The sequence below is a fragment of the Peromyscus maniculatus genome, chromosome 10 (genome assembly GCF_049852395.1).
Source record: "Peromyscus maniculatus bairdii isolate BWxNUB_F1_BW_parent chromosome 10, HU_Pman_BW_mat_3.1, whole genome shotgun sequence".
Taxonomy (NCBI): domain Eukaryota; kingdom Metazoa; phylum Chordata; class Mammalia; order Rodentia; family Cricetidae; genus Peromyscus; species Peromyscus maniculatus.
In genome coordinates, this window is record NC_134861.1 from 83,691,059 (window position 1) to 83,708,132 (window position 17,074).

At 40.6% G+C, this 17,074-nt stretch overlaps 1 protein-coding gene across 5 annotated transcripts in view; it reads left to right on the forward strand.

Annotated features, from left to right (window-relative positions):
- Positions 1-17,074, forward strand: part of Slc4a4 (solute carrier family 4 member 4) — a 336,420-nt gene that overhangs the window by 246,779 nt on the left and 72,567 nt on the right. For all 5 annotated transcript variants that reach the window (XM_076546591.1, XM_076546588.1, XM_042257613.2 and 2 more), the window contains 2 exons: positions 3,197-3,330; positions 9,619-9,890. In XM_076546591.1, coding sequence (XP_076402706.1) covers positions 3,197-3,330; positions 9,619-9,890 — 406 coding nt within the window. The remainder of the gene's footprint in view (positions 1-3,196; positions 3,331-9,618; positions 9,891-17,074) is intronic.

Genomic DNA, 17,074 nt, shown 5'->3' on the forward strand with positions numbered 1-17,074 from the left:
TTCCAGTGCCATGTATATAATGAATCACCTGCCTCTGCTTGAGAATTGTCAGCCACAGAACGGAAAACTAGCATTTACGACAGGATCAAGTACCGAAATAAAAATAATCTGCCTTTGAATTATCACATGGCTTCCATAAATCACAGTGTTTTCTGGAAGAAATTGGTTGCTATCTTTACTGAATGAGCAGCGAGGAGGGCTCTTGACCTTTGATAAGGAGACCTAGGGTGTCGTCTGGGCAAGTCTTCCATTCCTTCAGCACTTGCTGAGAACCTGCAAAGCACGTGGTGGAGGAATGGTGGACAGCATCATGGGAGGAGAAACAGGAGATGCGGGAAGACCTTGTTCCAGCCCTTACAGAGATTAATGGCTATGCCAAGCCACAGATCCTGGATCTCAAGTTTCTGCTTTCCGAATTTACACCCTCCCTTACACACAGTCTGAGCTGTTTTGATCCTATGCTAAGTACGGTAAGACATAGGGATTCTTCTGTATGATGATGGAGAATGATGCACTGTCTCTTTGCCTTTTACATGTACTCAGACTGTCTTATAAACAAGACATACCACCATATAAATGGATTATCTGGTAAAACAAAGCATTCAAATCCTTAGCTTTCAGGTGAGCTATAAAAACTACAGATAAAATTGTAAAAAGAAAAAAAAAACCCTCTGTTTATGCACAGGAGCTGAGAATTTCCATATCTAGGAAAACCCAAGCCCAAGGCATATCTTTAATACTCAGAAAGAGTGATGTGTGGTTAGATGGGCACACACATCTAAGAGTTCTTATGCACAGTGCATTTCCATCATTTAACTCATCTGAATGTCACTGTGTCAACAGTCAAGAAATCAAGACAATACTATTTGAGGGCACAAGGGGACCCCTTTCGATCTTGCCTGTCTAAATGCATCTTGGTTCTGTTGTTTCACTTCCTACTTGAATTGTTTTCTGTGAGGAAGCATTAGCTGGGACGGATAAATAATGAATGGCACCTTTCAAGCTGTTCATTGGTACTTACATGTGTGAGTGGGGTTCTCTTTGAGCCCCTCCTGCTAGATTTGAACAGCACTCTCCATGGACAGGGCCTGTCTGAGCTGTACCAGAGCGGGCTTACTGGACATGAGAAGAGCCTGTCTAATTGCTTGCCCATTCTTATCTTTTGGCCACTTCATCCCAATACCACTTCTTTCCAGTGCTACTCTGAAGGATTGTCATCTGCCTTCTGATTCAGATCCCAACCTTGAGAGAAGAGGCATTTTCTATCACCAATGTCACTCCAAGGACAGTGTTGGTGGTTCTAAAGCTATATACAAGTATTTCCAGTTGCCATGGGTTCTAGATAGTAGGTAGGGATGGAACTAATTTTCTTTACTTTTTTGGGGGGGCGAGCAGTGCATGGGATCTCATTAAGCAGCCCCGGCCTGGAATTTGCTATGTAGACCAGGTCAGCCTTGAACTCACAGAGATCCACCTGCCTCTGACCTTGGATTAAGATTACCACTATGCCTGGCCAGGGATAGAACTTAATGTGTTTTCTGTATATTGAAATAGCCCCCTAATGTTTTACTATACACATAAAGGTATAAAGAGAACACCTTACTCTGTTATGTTAACCAGTCAACCCCTGAGTATGGTATTGTACCTTTTAAAGGTCTAGACTCCCTTTATTCATTTGAAAAAGCTTTTTAGATTTGGATATCCAGATACATAGCATTGTGTGTGATAATTGGTCACCTTTTGCATTTTAAAACTGCCCCTTGATGGCCAGCAAGATGGCTCAGCAGAGAAAGACACGTGCTGCCAACCCTGATCGTCTGGGTTTGATTCCTGAAGTCCATAAGGTAAAAGGAGAGAGCCAGCTCCAGCCGCCTGTGCACCCCACATACAGCTAAATAAATGTGAAAGAAATTACGAAACTATGTCTTGGCTAAATCTTATTTTATGTTTACAAAAATACCCTTTTACACATGAGTTTTTGCCAGTCTGTCTTCTGCAACAGTAAAAATCATAATTATCAGTACTGCTGGTCCTCAGTGACATGATTAAGGAAGGTCGCGTTGTGACTTAGTGGTTCTTACAGGTATTGCCTCTTGTTGTGCTAAGGGAAGACAGTGGGTTGGTGTCCAGAGATGTGAACACAAGCTTTAGCTACTTATGTCTCTGGATGCTTGCTCTCTTTAACAAGAAAGTTTCTTGAAGTTTTTTGTGCAGTTTGCATTTGGGAAATGCATGAGCATGTAATGCGAATTATTATTGTTTATTATTATTATTATTATTATTATTATTATTATTATTAATCATTGTTGTTTTTGCAATTGGTGGCTTAAATATTGCTAATGGCTAGCAGAGAGCTATTGGCTGTTGATGGTTGGTAGAGGGAAAAAGTCAGTTTTCTTCTGGGGTGTGACCTCTCCTAGGTTGCTCATGTTCCAGTGGACGGCCCTTTATTCACACACACACACACACACACACACACACACACACACACACACACACACACACACACAGCACTTACTGGAATCAGTGGGTTATGAGGAAAGAAAAGAAGGGGAATATTAAGTTGGGGGGGGGTGGATATGGAAGGTAGTGTCTAGGAGTGACTTGGTATGGTGACCAGGAGTGGATATGATCAAAATGCATTGTATACATGTATGAAAGTTAAAAACTAGATTAAATAATTTTTAAAATTGCATCATTATTTTCGTCCCCTTTGTTCTCATCTCCCCTCCCAATCTTCTGTTAGAAAAAAAGATTTTGTGCTGAAATTACAGCTACTCAAAAGTACCTACTATGTGCAAGGTGCAGTTACACTAACACACTGAAGAACCACAAAGAGCAAAATAGATTTAAAAAAAAAAAAAACTGAATCAATTCCTCTGTTTGGTGGGTTTACAGAATATGACTTTTATATGACCAAACCTTCAATAAATTTTTAAGTAACAGTCAGAGATGCAATTGCCTCTTGTGTACCAGTCAGCGCAGTCATTATAGTTTTTCAGAACAATCAACCTTTGGAATAGGGAAGAGTAATTTAATGTACGTGGAGAACTGTGGTGGTATTTCGTATTAGATCAACCTTTGTTCTTGTTTTGTTTCTTTGGGGCTTCATTTTTCAGCTGACATCACAAACAGGAAGATCAGAAGTGTGTTTGGTTTTTGCTCTGCTTTATCAACCGATTCTTCTTTCTTTTAGGGTGTGTTGGAGAGTTTCCTGGGTACCGCTGTCTCTGGAGCCATCTTTTGCCTTTTTGCTGGCCAACCACTCACCATTTTGAGCAGCACAGGACCTGTCTTGGTGTTTGAGAGGCTTCTGTTTAATTTCAGCAAGTATGTATATCTCTGTCTGTCTACTTTTTTGCTCTTCTGTGTTGTTCCATCTGGATAAAGCGCAGGATAGCAATGAAATAGATCCAAATACCCGCCAAAATACTAGAGTGATAAGATTTGGAAGTGAAAAATGCCATCATGATTAAGTTGTCCAGAGCTTAGTTGACAGTCCTTTCTAGAGGCCCATCTGTTGTACTTTCTGTTCATTCCTTCCCCAGGAATTCTCTTCCAGATTGCTTGTTTCCTGTCCTGAGGGCTGATTCCCAGGGACTTCAAGCCCCAGATTCCTTTGCCCTCTAGGGCTTCCTGCTGGTTTAGATAATGAAGAGAGAACTGAGTTTCAATATGTCACTTTCTCCCATCATTCCCTGTGTTCAGCTCAGCAGCCCGGCCTGCTTCCTGACACTAGGCCCTGTCAGGTGGCCTGTCTAGCCTAGTTTTAGCTCACCAGGCTCCTGTAACTCCATTCCTTGTGTGACCTTTACAAGCCCAAGATTGATAATGGCTTCCTGCTCTACTTAGCTCAGAGTGCCTCCACATTGCCATTTTAGGGGGAGGGAGAGTTACGCTTTTGTAAATAGCCTGTTTGTTTTGTTTGCCTTTTTCTGCCATGATACTGAAACAGCCAGGGAACCAAGTGACTTGTGCCAGGTCACATGGTTCATTAATGAAAGAAACTGAAGGTTCTTAGTTCATGGTTCCTAGCTCCAGTTCCTGCGTTCTTCACTGTAGATAGAGCTTCCAGTACTGAGATAAATAATAACACACCAATATTTTCTTTTAGAAATTAATGGGTCATTTTAAATAGAAGGGATACTAAGAGAAGTGTCAGTTATTTAAACTATATTAGTTTGTGAGTAAATTAAAAATAAAATTGGGTATTCTTGTCTCTTCCTTCTGTACCTGATATATTTCTAAGACAGACTTGCCTTTACTGGGTTATCTCAGTCCTCAGATGTTCAGAGTTTGTTAAGTCTTGTGAGTATTCTTTTGTAGAATTTCCATATTTTGTATTATGATGTGTTAACAGGATTTTGATTTTAGAATAGCCAGTGTCTACACAGCACCTGTATTAGTTACTTTTCTGCTGCTGTTCTAGGATGCAATTTAGGGGAGAAAGGGTTCATGTTGGCTTACAGTTCAGAGAGGATACAGCCCATCACAGGCAAGAAAAGCATGGCAAAAGAAGTACGAGGAGCAACTGGTTTTCAGGAAGCAGAGAGAGAGAACAGGAAATGGGGTCAGGCTATACTACCTCAAAGCTCACCTCCAGGGTTATACTTCCTCCAAGAGGGTTCCAACTTCTACAACTTCCACAACTTTCAAAAACTGTGCTACCAGCTGGAGATCAAGTGTATAAACCCACAGCCCCAAGGGGTATATTTCATATCAGACCAAACCATAACAGTACTCATGCAGATAAGGACTGTCACATAATTTTTGAAACTGTGTGTGCCATGGAAAAGTATCCTAAATTACATGGGACAAGTGAAGGTTTGAAACCTTAAAAACAAAAAATCTGGGTGGATAACATCAGCGAAAGCTTTCTGAGTATTTGAAGTTGCAATCTTTAAATAAAATGGCGAGTTTTCTATAGATCATTATTACAGATTTCTCTTCCACCGTAATTCTGAGGACATGGAAAGAATTTTATTCATGTCAGTTTACAGAGAGAGTCAAACAGTTTTTATATGTTTAAGAAAACATTTTGTGAGACAAGAAAGGCTTTATGGGAAGATTAAACAAGCATGCACTATAAACAGGAACAAACAGGCAGAACCTCACAGAGAGATTTATTGGATGAAATGTGATCAGAGTCTGTATCTACAGAAAGTGTTTGTGTGGTGGTTTGTTTTAATTATTGTAGGCTACAGAGTATTTCCTTCCACCAAGCCAGTTCCTTTCTCACTTTCCCTTCTGTCTCATCATAATTGGTACTGTTACATAGTTTCAAGCAATTCATTTGAAAACAGTTGTAAAGCAACGAGAAACATTTGCAAAACTGCCTTAAAGTCAACATTGCCCATTATGTGACAAATGGTACTTTTATTTAGGACACTACGAATTCATTCATCTGCTTCTGTTAGAGCAGCAATGCTAGGATTTCCTTGTGGCTCACTATGTCCCGAAGCCAGTTTGACCCACTGTCAGGCTTAAGAACTGAGCTTCTCTGTGAAAAAAAGCTCCCCAGTATGTCTTGGAAGTTCTGTAGTACAGTCTCCACTTGGTCATTCACTTTCCTCTTCAGTACACTAAAGAATCAACATGGCTGTTTAGTGAAGCAGCTCTTAGTTCACTGTGCCCAGTTTTTCCCCCGACATAATTTTTTCTTTCAGGAACGTAGGTGAATCCTTGTTTGGCAGGATCAGGGATAGTTATTACCGATTACCACCTAATATGCTTCAAGAGTCTCATCTTCTGTTTCTTCTTGAAACTTGGAGTGTTGTGGGTTCGTAACAGTGGCGTTGTGTTGGTTAGTGATCTTACTTTTGTCCTTCTCACTGAACTACCTTGGCGGTTTGAAAGTCTCTTAGAATAGCTAGTTTGGTGTATTATGTATAGAGTCTAAAATTCAAGCTTGTAGATACATCCCCCCCCCCCCAGTTGTGTCCAAACTCACGATGTTTTAATTGCTAACAATTGCTGGATTTGTTTCTTACCCTCTTTTGCAAACATCAACTCTGTAACAACCTCAAGCATTCTTGGAACAAATCTGGAGTGCTTTAGTTTTCAGTCTGGGCATGGTAGTGCACGCCTGTCGTTTCAGCATGTGGGAGACTGAGGCAGTCATGATTTTAAGGCCAGCACAAGTTGTATATTGAGTTCCAGGCAAGCCTGAACTATTGAGTGAACCTCCTTCTCAAACACAAAACATAAAACCAAACAAACAATACAAGATTGTTCTAGTTTTCATCTTCTTAGGGTATCAAAGCTAGGTAGTTGTTTTAAACTTTTCAGAAAAATGCCTGTTGGTTCAAATGGTAGTAAGATGTTTCTTTACTCTTGTTCAGGCACTGACTCACATGATGAGGTGAATTATCTTAATTCTTAGGGCATTTTTTTCTGTAGCATGCTTATCTCCATAGACATGCACTCAGTAGTAGAGATGTAGATATACATGGAACTTGAGGAGAAGAAGGTAAAGCTGTTGTTGGAATGTCTCTGAAGATCTATAGAACTTCATATTAAAGTGTTCATAATTTCCATTTTTTCTCTGTTCTACTTTTTGCCTTATGAGATGAGCCCAAAGTCCATGAATTTAAATGTTAATCTTTCTAGAAAGAGACTCGTGGAAACACACAATAATGTTTGACCACATATGTGAGCACCCTATATCTCAGCCAAGTTGACATAAAATTAACTATAACAGTGTCTCAGAAACTGTAAAATGTAACGTTCTGTAATTATTTCCTAGTTCTATGTGATAACTCACAGGCTACTGTTAGTCACCTGCTTAAGACATAAGCTACAGGCATGCTTTCCTTCATCTATTATGAATGTATTAGGCAGGTTTTTTTTTTTTATGAGCAAAGTATTATTCTAAGCAGAGGATTAGAATTCTGCTCTATGAGCAGTGGGAAGTCACTGTAAGGCTTTCAGCTGAGATATATGATTAGCATTTAGAGAGATCATTTTAGCTCTAGTCAGAAGATGGCTTTGAGCAAGGCAAGCATAGATATCAGTAAATGAATCAGTTCCAAGGTTTTTATCAGGCAAAGTGCTAGCTGCTCAAACTGAGATGATAGTAGGGAATGAGGCGATAGGCTGCCTTTAGGAAAGTGTTAAAACAGTGGCTAGCAGTTATCAGAAACCTGTTGTCGAGAAACAGTTCTGAAGAATGCCAGGTATGCAGGATCCATGGTTCTTATCTCCTTTCTCATCACAGATTAGTATAGGCAGACTTTTCTGTCCTGCCAGCTGCTCTTTAAATAACCACACAGAGACTTAATATGAATTATAAATGCTTGGCCTCTAGCTTAGGCTTTTTTTTTTTTTTTTTTTTTTTTACCTAGCTCTTATAACTTAAATTAACCCATTTCTATTAATCTGTATGTTGCCCTGAGGCTTGTTTAACTCATGTATGTACTTCACATTCCAATCACTTTGCATCACATGGCATCTCCTCAGACTCCTCCTCCTTCTTCTTCCCAACATTGTCCTAGTCTGGTTCTCCCACTTAACCTTATCCTGCCTCCCCATTAGCCAACAGCTTTTTATTAACAATGAGAGCAATACATCTCAACAGTGTATAGAAGGATTATTCCACAGCAATAAATTATGAGTTAGTAATCTTTTAAAAACATCTACTCTCTACATAATTTATAGATATTCAGTATGCAATCATAAAATATCAATATTTGACCCATCATTTTCTATTGATCCTGACTTAGAAGAAATGGGAAGTTGAAGATAGTAGTAGCCTAGTTAGAGGGTGATGGCCTATTCTAAGTCTATGGAACAAACCCAGGCAGAACAAGGTAGACATACCCAGTTATGGTAAAAGGATATCCTATCTGTGGGCACTCAATGAGAAGCTGTAGTATTTGGCTGCATCATGGTAGGGCAGCCTCTCTTGATCTGATAAGAGCCCATGTCTCTATTCCTGTCTCCTCTTGTTGGTGATGCCCTATCCACAGTGCACATTACAGACTGCCATGCTCAACATACCTTTTAAACTCTCTTCTGCTTCCTGACCTGACTCTGTCTACTCAGTCAAGAAAGTTTCTTTCTATGTATTCTCAAACACCTTGATTTCCTTTCTGCAACTTCATTCCCTCTCAAAATTACTTACCCTTTTCCTCATGACACTACCATTTAGCATTTCATAATATAATGGCCTTTATCATTTTGTCTCCCTTAGTTGAAGACAGTCCCGAGTTGAATGCATAGAACGTACTGATGTTAGTGTTGTCTTCACCTGATGTCAGTGCTTTTAAATAGTTTACTCTGTACACTCCATGAATAAATTTTTTTTAAAAAAAAACATTTTTTAAAATTTAAGCTTATTTTTCAACAGTTTCATACATGCATTGTGGTTATAATTACCCTACCTTTTCTTATCTCCCCTCCATCTCTACGGACTCTTTTCTTAACCCCAGAAGTTTCTTTCCAGATTGATACCCTTTTCAGTGTTTTGTGACCCACCGAGGTCAACCAGGGTCATTTGTGTGACCATGCTTGGTATTATTTATCGAAGTCCGGTGGATTTGCCAATGGGAAGGCAAGTGAAGGCAATTGTAATTTTTGCCTTCTCCAGGAGATGGCACAGATATCTTCTGTCTCCTATAGTCTCTGTGGCCTCTTTGCTACAGTACTCCTTCAGCCTTGCAAAGATGTTATAAGTATCTATGTAGGGCTGGCCAACCAATCCTCACTTATTGTCAGCATCTTGAGAATTCATGCGTCTCCAATTTCACTGTCATTCACTAGAAAGGGGGTGTTTTCTGATTGAAATGAGGATTGCAGCCGGGCAGTGGTGGCGCATGCCTTTAATCCCAGAATTTGTGAGGTAGAGCCAGGCTACCAAGTGAGTTCCAGGAAAGGCGCAAGGCTACACAGAGAAACCCTGTCTTGAAAAACAAAAACAAAAACAAAAAAATGAGGATTGCATTTGTCCATGAACATTAATGTTTAGTGGGCATTTTTACACTGTATCTGTTTAACTAAACAACAATACTAAGTTCCTGTCTAGGGTCTGTGACCTCCCCAGCCATGGTTATTTAGCATATTTATAGTAACAGGCATGGGTACAGCAGGCTGCTGGTAAAGCAGGCCTCAAATCCAATCAGAGAGTAATTGGTTTCCTCTGGAACAGTCAGGCCACTGATGCGCAACTGTGTATATATATATTGCTTGTCAGGTTGGCATTGTGGTCCATGGGGTTCACAGCAAGGTAAGAGCATAGATACTGTTTCTTTCCCAGCAGCCTTCATAGTTACCCTTTGGTTCTATAAAAGCCAGCTATCAGGGAGGAAGCTTCCACCTCAGATGTTTTTGTTTTTTTTTTTTTAAGAGAAAATTAGCAAACTAATTACACACTAACACTAAATGTACTTTCTAAGTGCTTATCCCCGCCCTAAACTTTTGGAGTAATTCCTAAAGGTAGCATAATAATACCATGAAACCAAATCCTTAAGCTTAATATTTCTTTACATGCAGTGTCTGAAAGTGATCTTTTATTTCAGCAACCATTCTGTAGGCATTTGAGTGGTTTTTAGATTTTGCATGTTTTCTGGTGGAACAGTCAAAACACCCGTTTTGGTTTTGTTGTTTTGTTTTTCTTCCCAGGGACCATAATTTTGACTACTTGGAGTTTCGTCTTTGGATTGGCCTGTGGTCGGCCTTCATGTGTCTCATTCTGGTGGCCACTGATGCCAGCTTCCTGGTTCAGTACTTCACTCGTTTCACGGAAGAAGGTTTCTCCTCGCTGATCAGCTTCATCTTCATCTATGATGCTTTCAAGAAGATGATCAAGCTGGCAGACTACTATCCTATCAACTCAGACTTCAAAGTGGGCTACAACACCCACTTCTCCTGCGCTTGCCTGCCGCCCGATCCAGGTAAGGAAACCGGGTGTCTTGCTGGCACCCAACCTCGATGTTGGAAGATATGTGAGCTCATGTTCGGTATGAAAGGATCTTACCTGGCTTTCCCTGAGGAATCATAGTGCTGAGTTTGACATCTGCAGAATGTTATTCAATGAGGAAATGACACCAGGATCGCTGGGACAGGAACATAGCCAGCTCAGTACTTGTTGATTACGTCCAACAAGGAACTGGGGTGTACTTCATTCTTAGTTTTATGAGGTAATTGGGGAGGCACAGGCATGTACATAACAAGTCTAAAGAGCAGAGGAACCCAATTCTCTGCATTTCTAGTTCATGTTTTATTGTTTCTTGATTGCTTTAAAAGCTCTTCTTTCAAATGATGTGTAAGTAGATTATCTTAAACTCTAAAAGAAAAAAATACCGATTCAGTTTTTATAAGTTGAACATGAAATTTCAAAAGGAAGTTAAGATTGGAAGCTTATCTCTATCAGATGGATAAGTGGGACCTGTCAGCTGTGCAGTGTTGGTAAGGAGGAGAAGTTTGGAAGGAAGGAAGGAAGGAAGGAAGGAAGGAAGGAAGGAAGGAAGGAAGGAAGGAAGGCAGGCGTCCATGTGCACATACATACACACCACATACATACATATATGTATGTATATATGTGTATATGTAGTATATAATATACTAGCAGCAGATTTATATCATGAAGTCAGGAGAGATTACAGCAACATTTGAGTGAGGAATATGACTGTACATCTTAATAATTTAATATCTGTCAATCCAAACTTAAGTCATTATTAGTTTTTTTAATAAAAATGTGTTCAAAGTCATTACAATATTTTTAGAATAGTTTATCATTGCTTTATAGGACACAAAGCTTATAGAAAAAGGACTTACTTTGAGCAAATTACTCTGTATTTGTTATAATAGAGTAAGGGAGAGGTGTTTGCTTTACACAATTGAACGACAAGAGTATTATGGATACCATGATGTACAAGTAGCTATAGGTTGGCATTACCTAAAGTAAAAATTGATATGCATTTCACGATTTTTGAGTAAGTCTTGGTGGATTGAGTCCAATAGAATCCTGGGATGAGAAGCCCAGGGCATAAATGTGAAGTGTATTTATAGAATATCCACTTTCACTTCTGGATTCTGAGGCTAAACCATTTCATATTTATGGTAAAGTAAGTGTGCTTGTACTTTAGGCCAGATACAAAATGAATATGGATATAGAAGTTAAAGGTTTTTTTGTGCTTGTGGGAGGCTGTGTGAGATTACTCCCTGGTATGTTGGTGTTAGAACTCATCCTCACCTTCCCAGAGGTAGAGGGACAGAGACTGGGGACACTGATTTCCATCTGGGTGGTGAAGTAAGAGAGGAGCACCTCATGGATCATTAGTCATGATGCTGATGAGAACACTAGGTATCTAGGACTTCACACCCACTACTCTTCTTGTCTATCTTAAGGGTAATAAACATACATTAATATCAAACCATACCTAAGAACAAGGCCGAGAAATGTAAGATTGAAATTTCTATATTCAGATGAACATGCCTATTGCAGAGTTTTAACAGGCTTGAGGTGGTAGTGCACAAATATCCCACAGCTTAAAATGTGACTTGTGTGGGACATGGTAGTGTATGCCAGTGTATACTCAAGGTTCTCTAGAGAAACAGAACTGACATATTTTCATTTCATGTGTGCCTGTGTGTATATATATATATGTATATTCATTATATATAAGTTATATTTATTATATGAAAATAAGTTATATATATTGGATTTATTATAATGGTCCATTTAGTCCAACAATGGCTATCTGTAGCTAGAGTTTTCCTGCCTTGCTCACAGTAAGGACAAATCTTTGTCACCTGCCAGTCCCACAGCCACTCAGACCCAACCAAGTAAACACAGAGACTTATATTGCTTACAAACTGTATGGCCATGGCAGCCTTCTTGCTAACTGTTCTTATAGCTTAAATTAATCCATTTCTATAAATCTATACCTTGCCACATGGCTCATGGCTTACTGGCATCTTCATATGCTACTTGTCATGGCGGTGGCTGGCAGTGTCTCCTCCCACCTTCCTGTTCTCTCAATTCTCCTCTCTGTTAGTCCCACCTATACTTCCTGCCTGGCCACTGGCCAATCAGTGTTTTATTTATTGACCAATCAGAGCATTTGACATACAGACCATCCCACAGCAGCTATCTACCAGTGGAGAGTCCAAGAATCCAGTAGTTGTTCAGCAGTCCATGAGGCTGGATGCCTCAGCAGGTCTTCCCTAAACACTGAAATCCCTAAGAAGTAGGCTCAAATGCCAGTGAGGGTATGAACTTGGCAATGAGATGGAGGGCAAGCAGGCAAAGGGCAAGAGCTTCCTGCTTCCATGTCCTTTATAAAGGCTGCCTCCAGGAGGTGTGGCCTAGATTAAATGTGGATCTTCCCACCTCAAAAGATATGGATTAAATGTGGGTCTTCCCACTTCAAATGATTTAATTAAGAAAAATCCCTCACAGGCATACCCAGCCACTTGGATTTTAGTTAATTCTAGATATAGTCAAGTTGAGAACCAAGAATAGCCATCAAATCCTATAATCCCAGATCTCAGGAGGTTGAGGCAGAACGGTTGCCACAAGTTCAATGCCATCCTGGGTTACATAGTTCCAAGATGGCCTGGACTACAGAGTGAGAATCTGCCTCAAAATCAAAGCCCCAAATTGACGTGTACTCATGACAGGTACTAAAATAATTACACCTGCCCCCACCCCCAGAAAAATGCAGCCATGTGCAGCTCTTCTTGGGATAGAGAAGTTTTAAAACCTGTGAAGGCCATCAGTCAGGACTTGAGGGAAATCTGGACAGTGAAAATACTGGATTCAGGGGCTGGGAACGTAGTTCAGTGTGTTGAATGCTTGCCTGGTATGTGCATGGCTTTGGGTTCCATCTTCAATACTGAGGAGAAAGAGAAAGAGAGAAGGAGAGGGAGGGAGAGAGAGGGGGAGGGAAGGGAGGGAAGATAGGAAGGAAAGAAGGAAGGAAGGAAGGGAAAGAAACTCACAAGCATATTGATAATGGGATTTTGAACTTTCCATTTATTTATGTGCAAATATATACATATATATTCATGCAAAAGTCTGTATGGTGACTTATTACACAAGTCTGAGTAATCATTCAGCAAGGTTTTAAAATAAAAATAATTACCACTCAGCTGTTTTGTGGTTTGAGGTGTTTGTGACGCTGGGTGAAGGATTTGTCAGCACACCTGTCACACACAAAAGATCTGGTGCTGGCCCTGTCCTACCCTTGGCTAATGGAAGCTTTCATTCATTTCTTTTAATTGGATGCTGGCAGGCAAGTTAATACAGGACTAAGGAAAACATCACTGAGTGTGTCCAAGTTGAGAGAGAGAGACAGAGACAGATAGGGAGTGAGAGAAGGAGAGACAGAGGGAGAGGGAGAGAGAGGGGAAGGGAAGAAAGGATGGGGGTAGAGAGACAGGAAAGGGTTTTCCCTGCCAGGAGGGATCTCTGAATGAAAAGATGGCACTAAGGGCTGAGCCAGCTTCACATGCACGTTGCAAGTAGAGGCAGCAGGATTATCACTCCATCTTGATCTGTGTCACCTGGGCCGTTGTGAAGCATCACTCCTGAATCGCTCTCAGGACACCAACAATTCCTGCTCCCTGTGACTGGTACCAGTATAGATCTCATGTTTAAGTTCAGTTGAATGATGCCAGTTATGACTGGAGCAAGTTCCTTCTCCCCAGGCAACTTGGCATCACCTTTCTGTTCTATAAGATGTGGTTAATAATAGTACATACCTTTTATGTACTATTAGTACTTTTAGAACTGTCTCGAAGAAGGCAGATATGGTGGTGGATGCCTGTAATTCAGACCTTGGGAGGCTGAGGCAAGAGGATTTCAAGTTCCAAGCTAGCTTGGGCTCTCTAGTATCAACCTTGTACCCCACACCCCCATAAAGGAATTGTTTTAAAGGTAAATAAATACAGATTAAGTGCTTAGAGTGTTTTCTAAGATGTAATAAGTAATTAAATGTTACCTGTTTCATTATTGTTATTATTCACTACAGTTTAACATTTAGTGTGAGTGAGAACACAAAGAAGCTTGTATGTATCATTTCTCTTTCTAATAATACACTATTGGGTAGCTGGTCTAATATGCACCCACATTGTTGGTTGCACTTATTTTAGTAGTGGTCCAGATAAGTGGCATTCATGAAATGTGTACAGGAACTGATGAATTTCTAATTTCTAAGCCTGGGGAGTTGAAATTTGCTTGTGGTTTGGAAAAGGGCATATAGATGTGTCTTAATCATTGTCCTATTGTTGTGAAGAGACACCATGACTAAGGCAGCTCTCACAAAGAAAGCATTTAATTGAAGGCTTGCTTATAGTTTCAGAGGTTTAATCCATTGTCATCATGGCGGCGAGCATGGCAGTAGGCAGGTGTGGTGCTGAAGAAGTAGTTAACGGGTGCATTTTGATGTGTTGGTCAAGAGAGAGATTCTGGGCTTGACATGAGCTTCTGAAATCTCAAAGCCCATCTCCAGGAACACAGTTCCTTCAACAAGGCCACACCTCTTAATTCTTTTCAAATAGTACCACCTCCTGTCTAAGCATTCAAATATGGAAGCCTATGGGGGTCATTCTTGTTCAAACCACCACAGGATATTTGCATTTTGTTAACAATTTCATATTTTTTCTAAGCTCCATAAAGTTAATGACTATAGGTTGGGCATGGTGGCACATGCCTTCGATCCCTGCATTTGCGAGGTGCAGGCAGTGGATCTCTGTGTTCAGGGCCAGTCTGGTCAATATAGTGAGTTCTAGGCCAGCCAGAGCTACACAGTGATACCCTGCTTTAAAAAAGAAAAATGAAAAAAGAAAAAGAAAGAAAAAAAAAAGCCAATGACTGTATCGTTCCTACACAACACTTTCCCATAACCTTTGTAGTTGTGATAGCAAACCGCAAAGACTCATCATAAATGTGTTACTTCTGAAGAACAAAATGAAAAATTTCTTGGGAGAGTTGCACGTCCAGCTCAAGTAAGTGCTCTAAGAACAACAAAAGGCTGGTCTTTCATCACAACATGCACTCCTAGTAAAAGAATTCAGTCAATGAGTCAATAATATTTAAACTGGCGGATGGCTTGTTTTTCAGTACTGGGGCAGGATGCAGCAACAGGCCAGCAACTGTACAGATTGAGCCATGACCCTGCAAACTGAGAAGATCGTGCAGAAATGCAAACAGGGTCACTAATCACTAAGAAGACTGTACTCATGTCCATAATCTATTATAGACACACTCATCACTAAGAAGACTGTATGCATGCCCATAATATATTATAGTCTTTTAACTGCCTTCATTTTTAATATTCCAGACATGTATTATTCTTTGAGAATTCCATAACACATACATAAAATGCATTTTGATCATATCCCCACATTTCCTGCCCTAGCTCCTCTGAGACTCTCCACCTAGTCCATCTGACAACTTCTCATCCTCTTTTCTGTTTTAAAAATATAGCCTACTGAGTTCAGTTAATGCTGCCCACACGCATGTGTTTATAGAGCCATCCTCTGAAGTGTGGCCAACCTACCAGTGGCCACATCCTAGCAGAGAATGGACTTTCCTCCCCTATGCAACCAACTATTGCCAATAACTCCTCAGCTATGGTTTGGGGTCTTGTGAGCTCCTTCTTTATCCATGCTAGAATTTTGACTGGCTTGGCCATGTGCAGGCGACCACAGCTGCTATAAATTGATGTACGTATTAGTGATATTGTGCCCAGTGGAGAACATTTCATGGCACTCCTGCCCATCCTCGGGTTCTCACGTTCTTCCCATGTTCCTCTTCCAAAGTGTTTCCAGTGGGGCCTTGGAGCAGGATAGCATCAGACTATGCATCCCATTTGCAGCTGAGCTCTCATACTCACTTATTCTCAGTACTTTGACCAGTGATAAGTCACTTCATTAAACATTGCCCATTGTACAAAGAAGCATCTCTGACCAAGGGAAGAATAGTATTAGTCCATGGGTAGAGACTTAAGTATGTAGGAGGGAGTTTTACAACAAGACCATTTAGCCGAACATAACAATAGGTTTCCCCCTGCTTCCTGTGACTTCCCCAGCCATGGATTTTTTTTGACCAGACATGATTTCCTTCCTATAGGGGCAGTCCTCAAACCCAATCAGAAAGTAGTTGGTTGTTCCCAGTAACAGTCATGCCACTATTGCCCTAGTGGTCATATCTTTTTATTGTACCATGCAGGGTTCCGTACTGGGTGAGGTCACTGATGTTTGATCACCCTATCCTGCATAGCACCTCCTGATGCTGTGAAAACTTAGCCAGCAAGGAGAGCGTTTCCCATTATTTCTGGACTGATTTCTCTATGTCCTTCAATGTCTTCAGAAATAGGTGCTTACAATCTAGTTATGGGCAACCACAAGCAATGGCAATAGCTTGTGTTGTTCGGGTGTCTTTGTGGCCTCTCTGACCAACAATTTGTATGACAGTGATCCATGTCTGGCATTGAGATTTTTCTTAACTAATCCAGGTCCTCTAGGAGCAGTGTTGTGTAACCAAAGAGGGTACCTCTGTTCAAACTCCTTTCCTTTCTAAAAATACATTTTTTTTTTTTTTTTAGTTTTTAAAGTTTTTCTTGTTTGAGACAGGGTTTCTCTGTGTAGCCCTGGCTGTCCTGGACCCCTCTTTATAGACCAGGTTAGTCTTGAACTTAGAGATCTGCACGCCTCTGTCTCCCAAGTGCTGAGATTGAAGGTGCACACCACTAGGCCTGGCCTTAAAAATATTTTTTTTACAATAACTTACAAACTAGAGTGTTTTCACAAGGTTTCTTCATGAATCTTTAGTTTTGTCTAAATTTCCCCTCCTCCCTCCTTTCCCACACCTTTCTTCCTTCCTTCCTTCCTTTTTTTTTTTTTTTTTTTTTTTTTTTGGTTTTTCAAGACAGGGTTTCTCTGTGTAGCTTTGCGCCTTTCCTGGAACTCACTTGGTAGCTCAGGCTGGCCTTGAACTCACGGAGATCTGCCTGCTTCTGCTTCCCGAGTGCTGGGATTAAAGGCGTGTGCCACCACCACCCGGCCTTCCCACACCCTTCTACCCCCATTCCTGCTTAAACTGTTAACCCCCAGTATACCCACCTCTGTA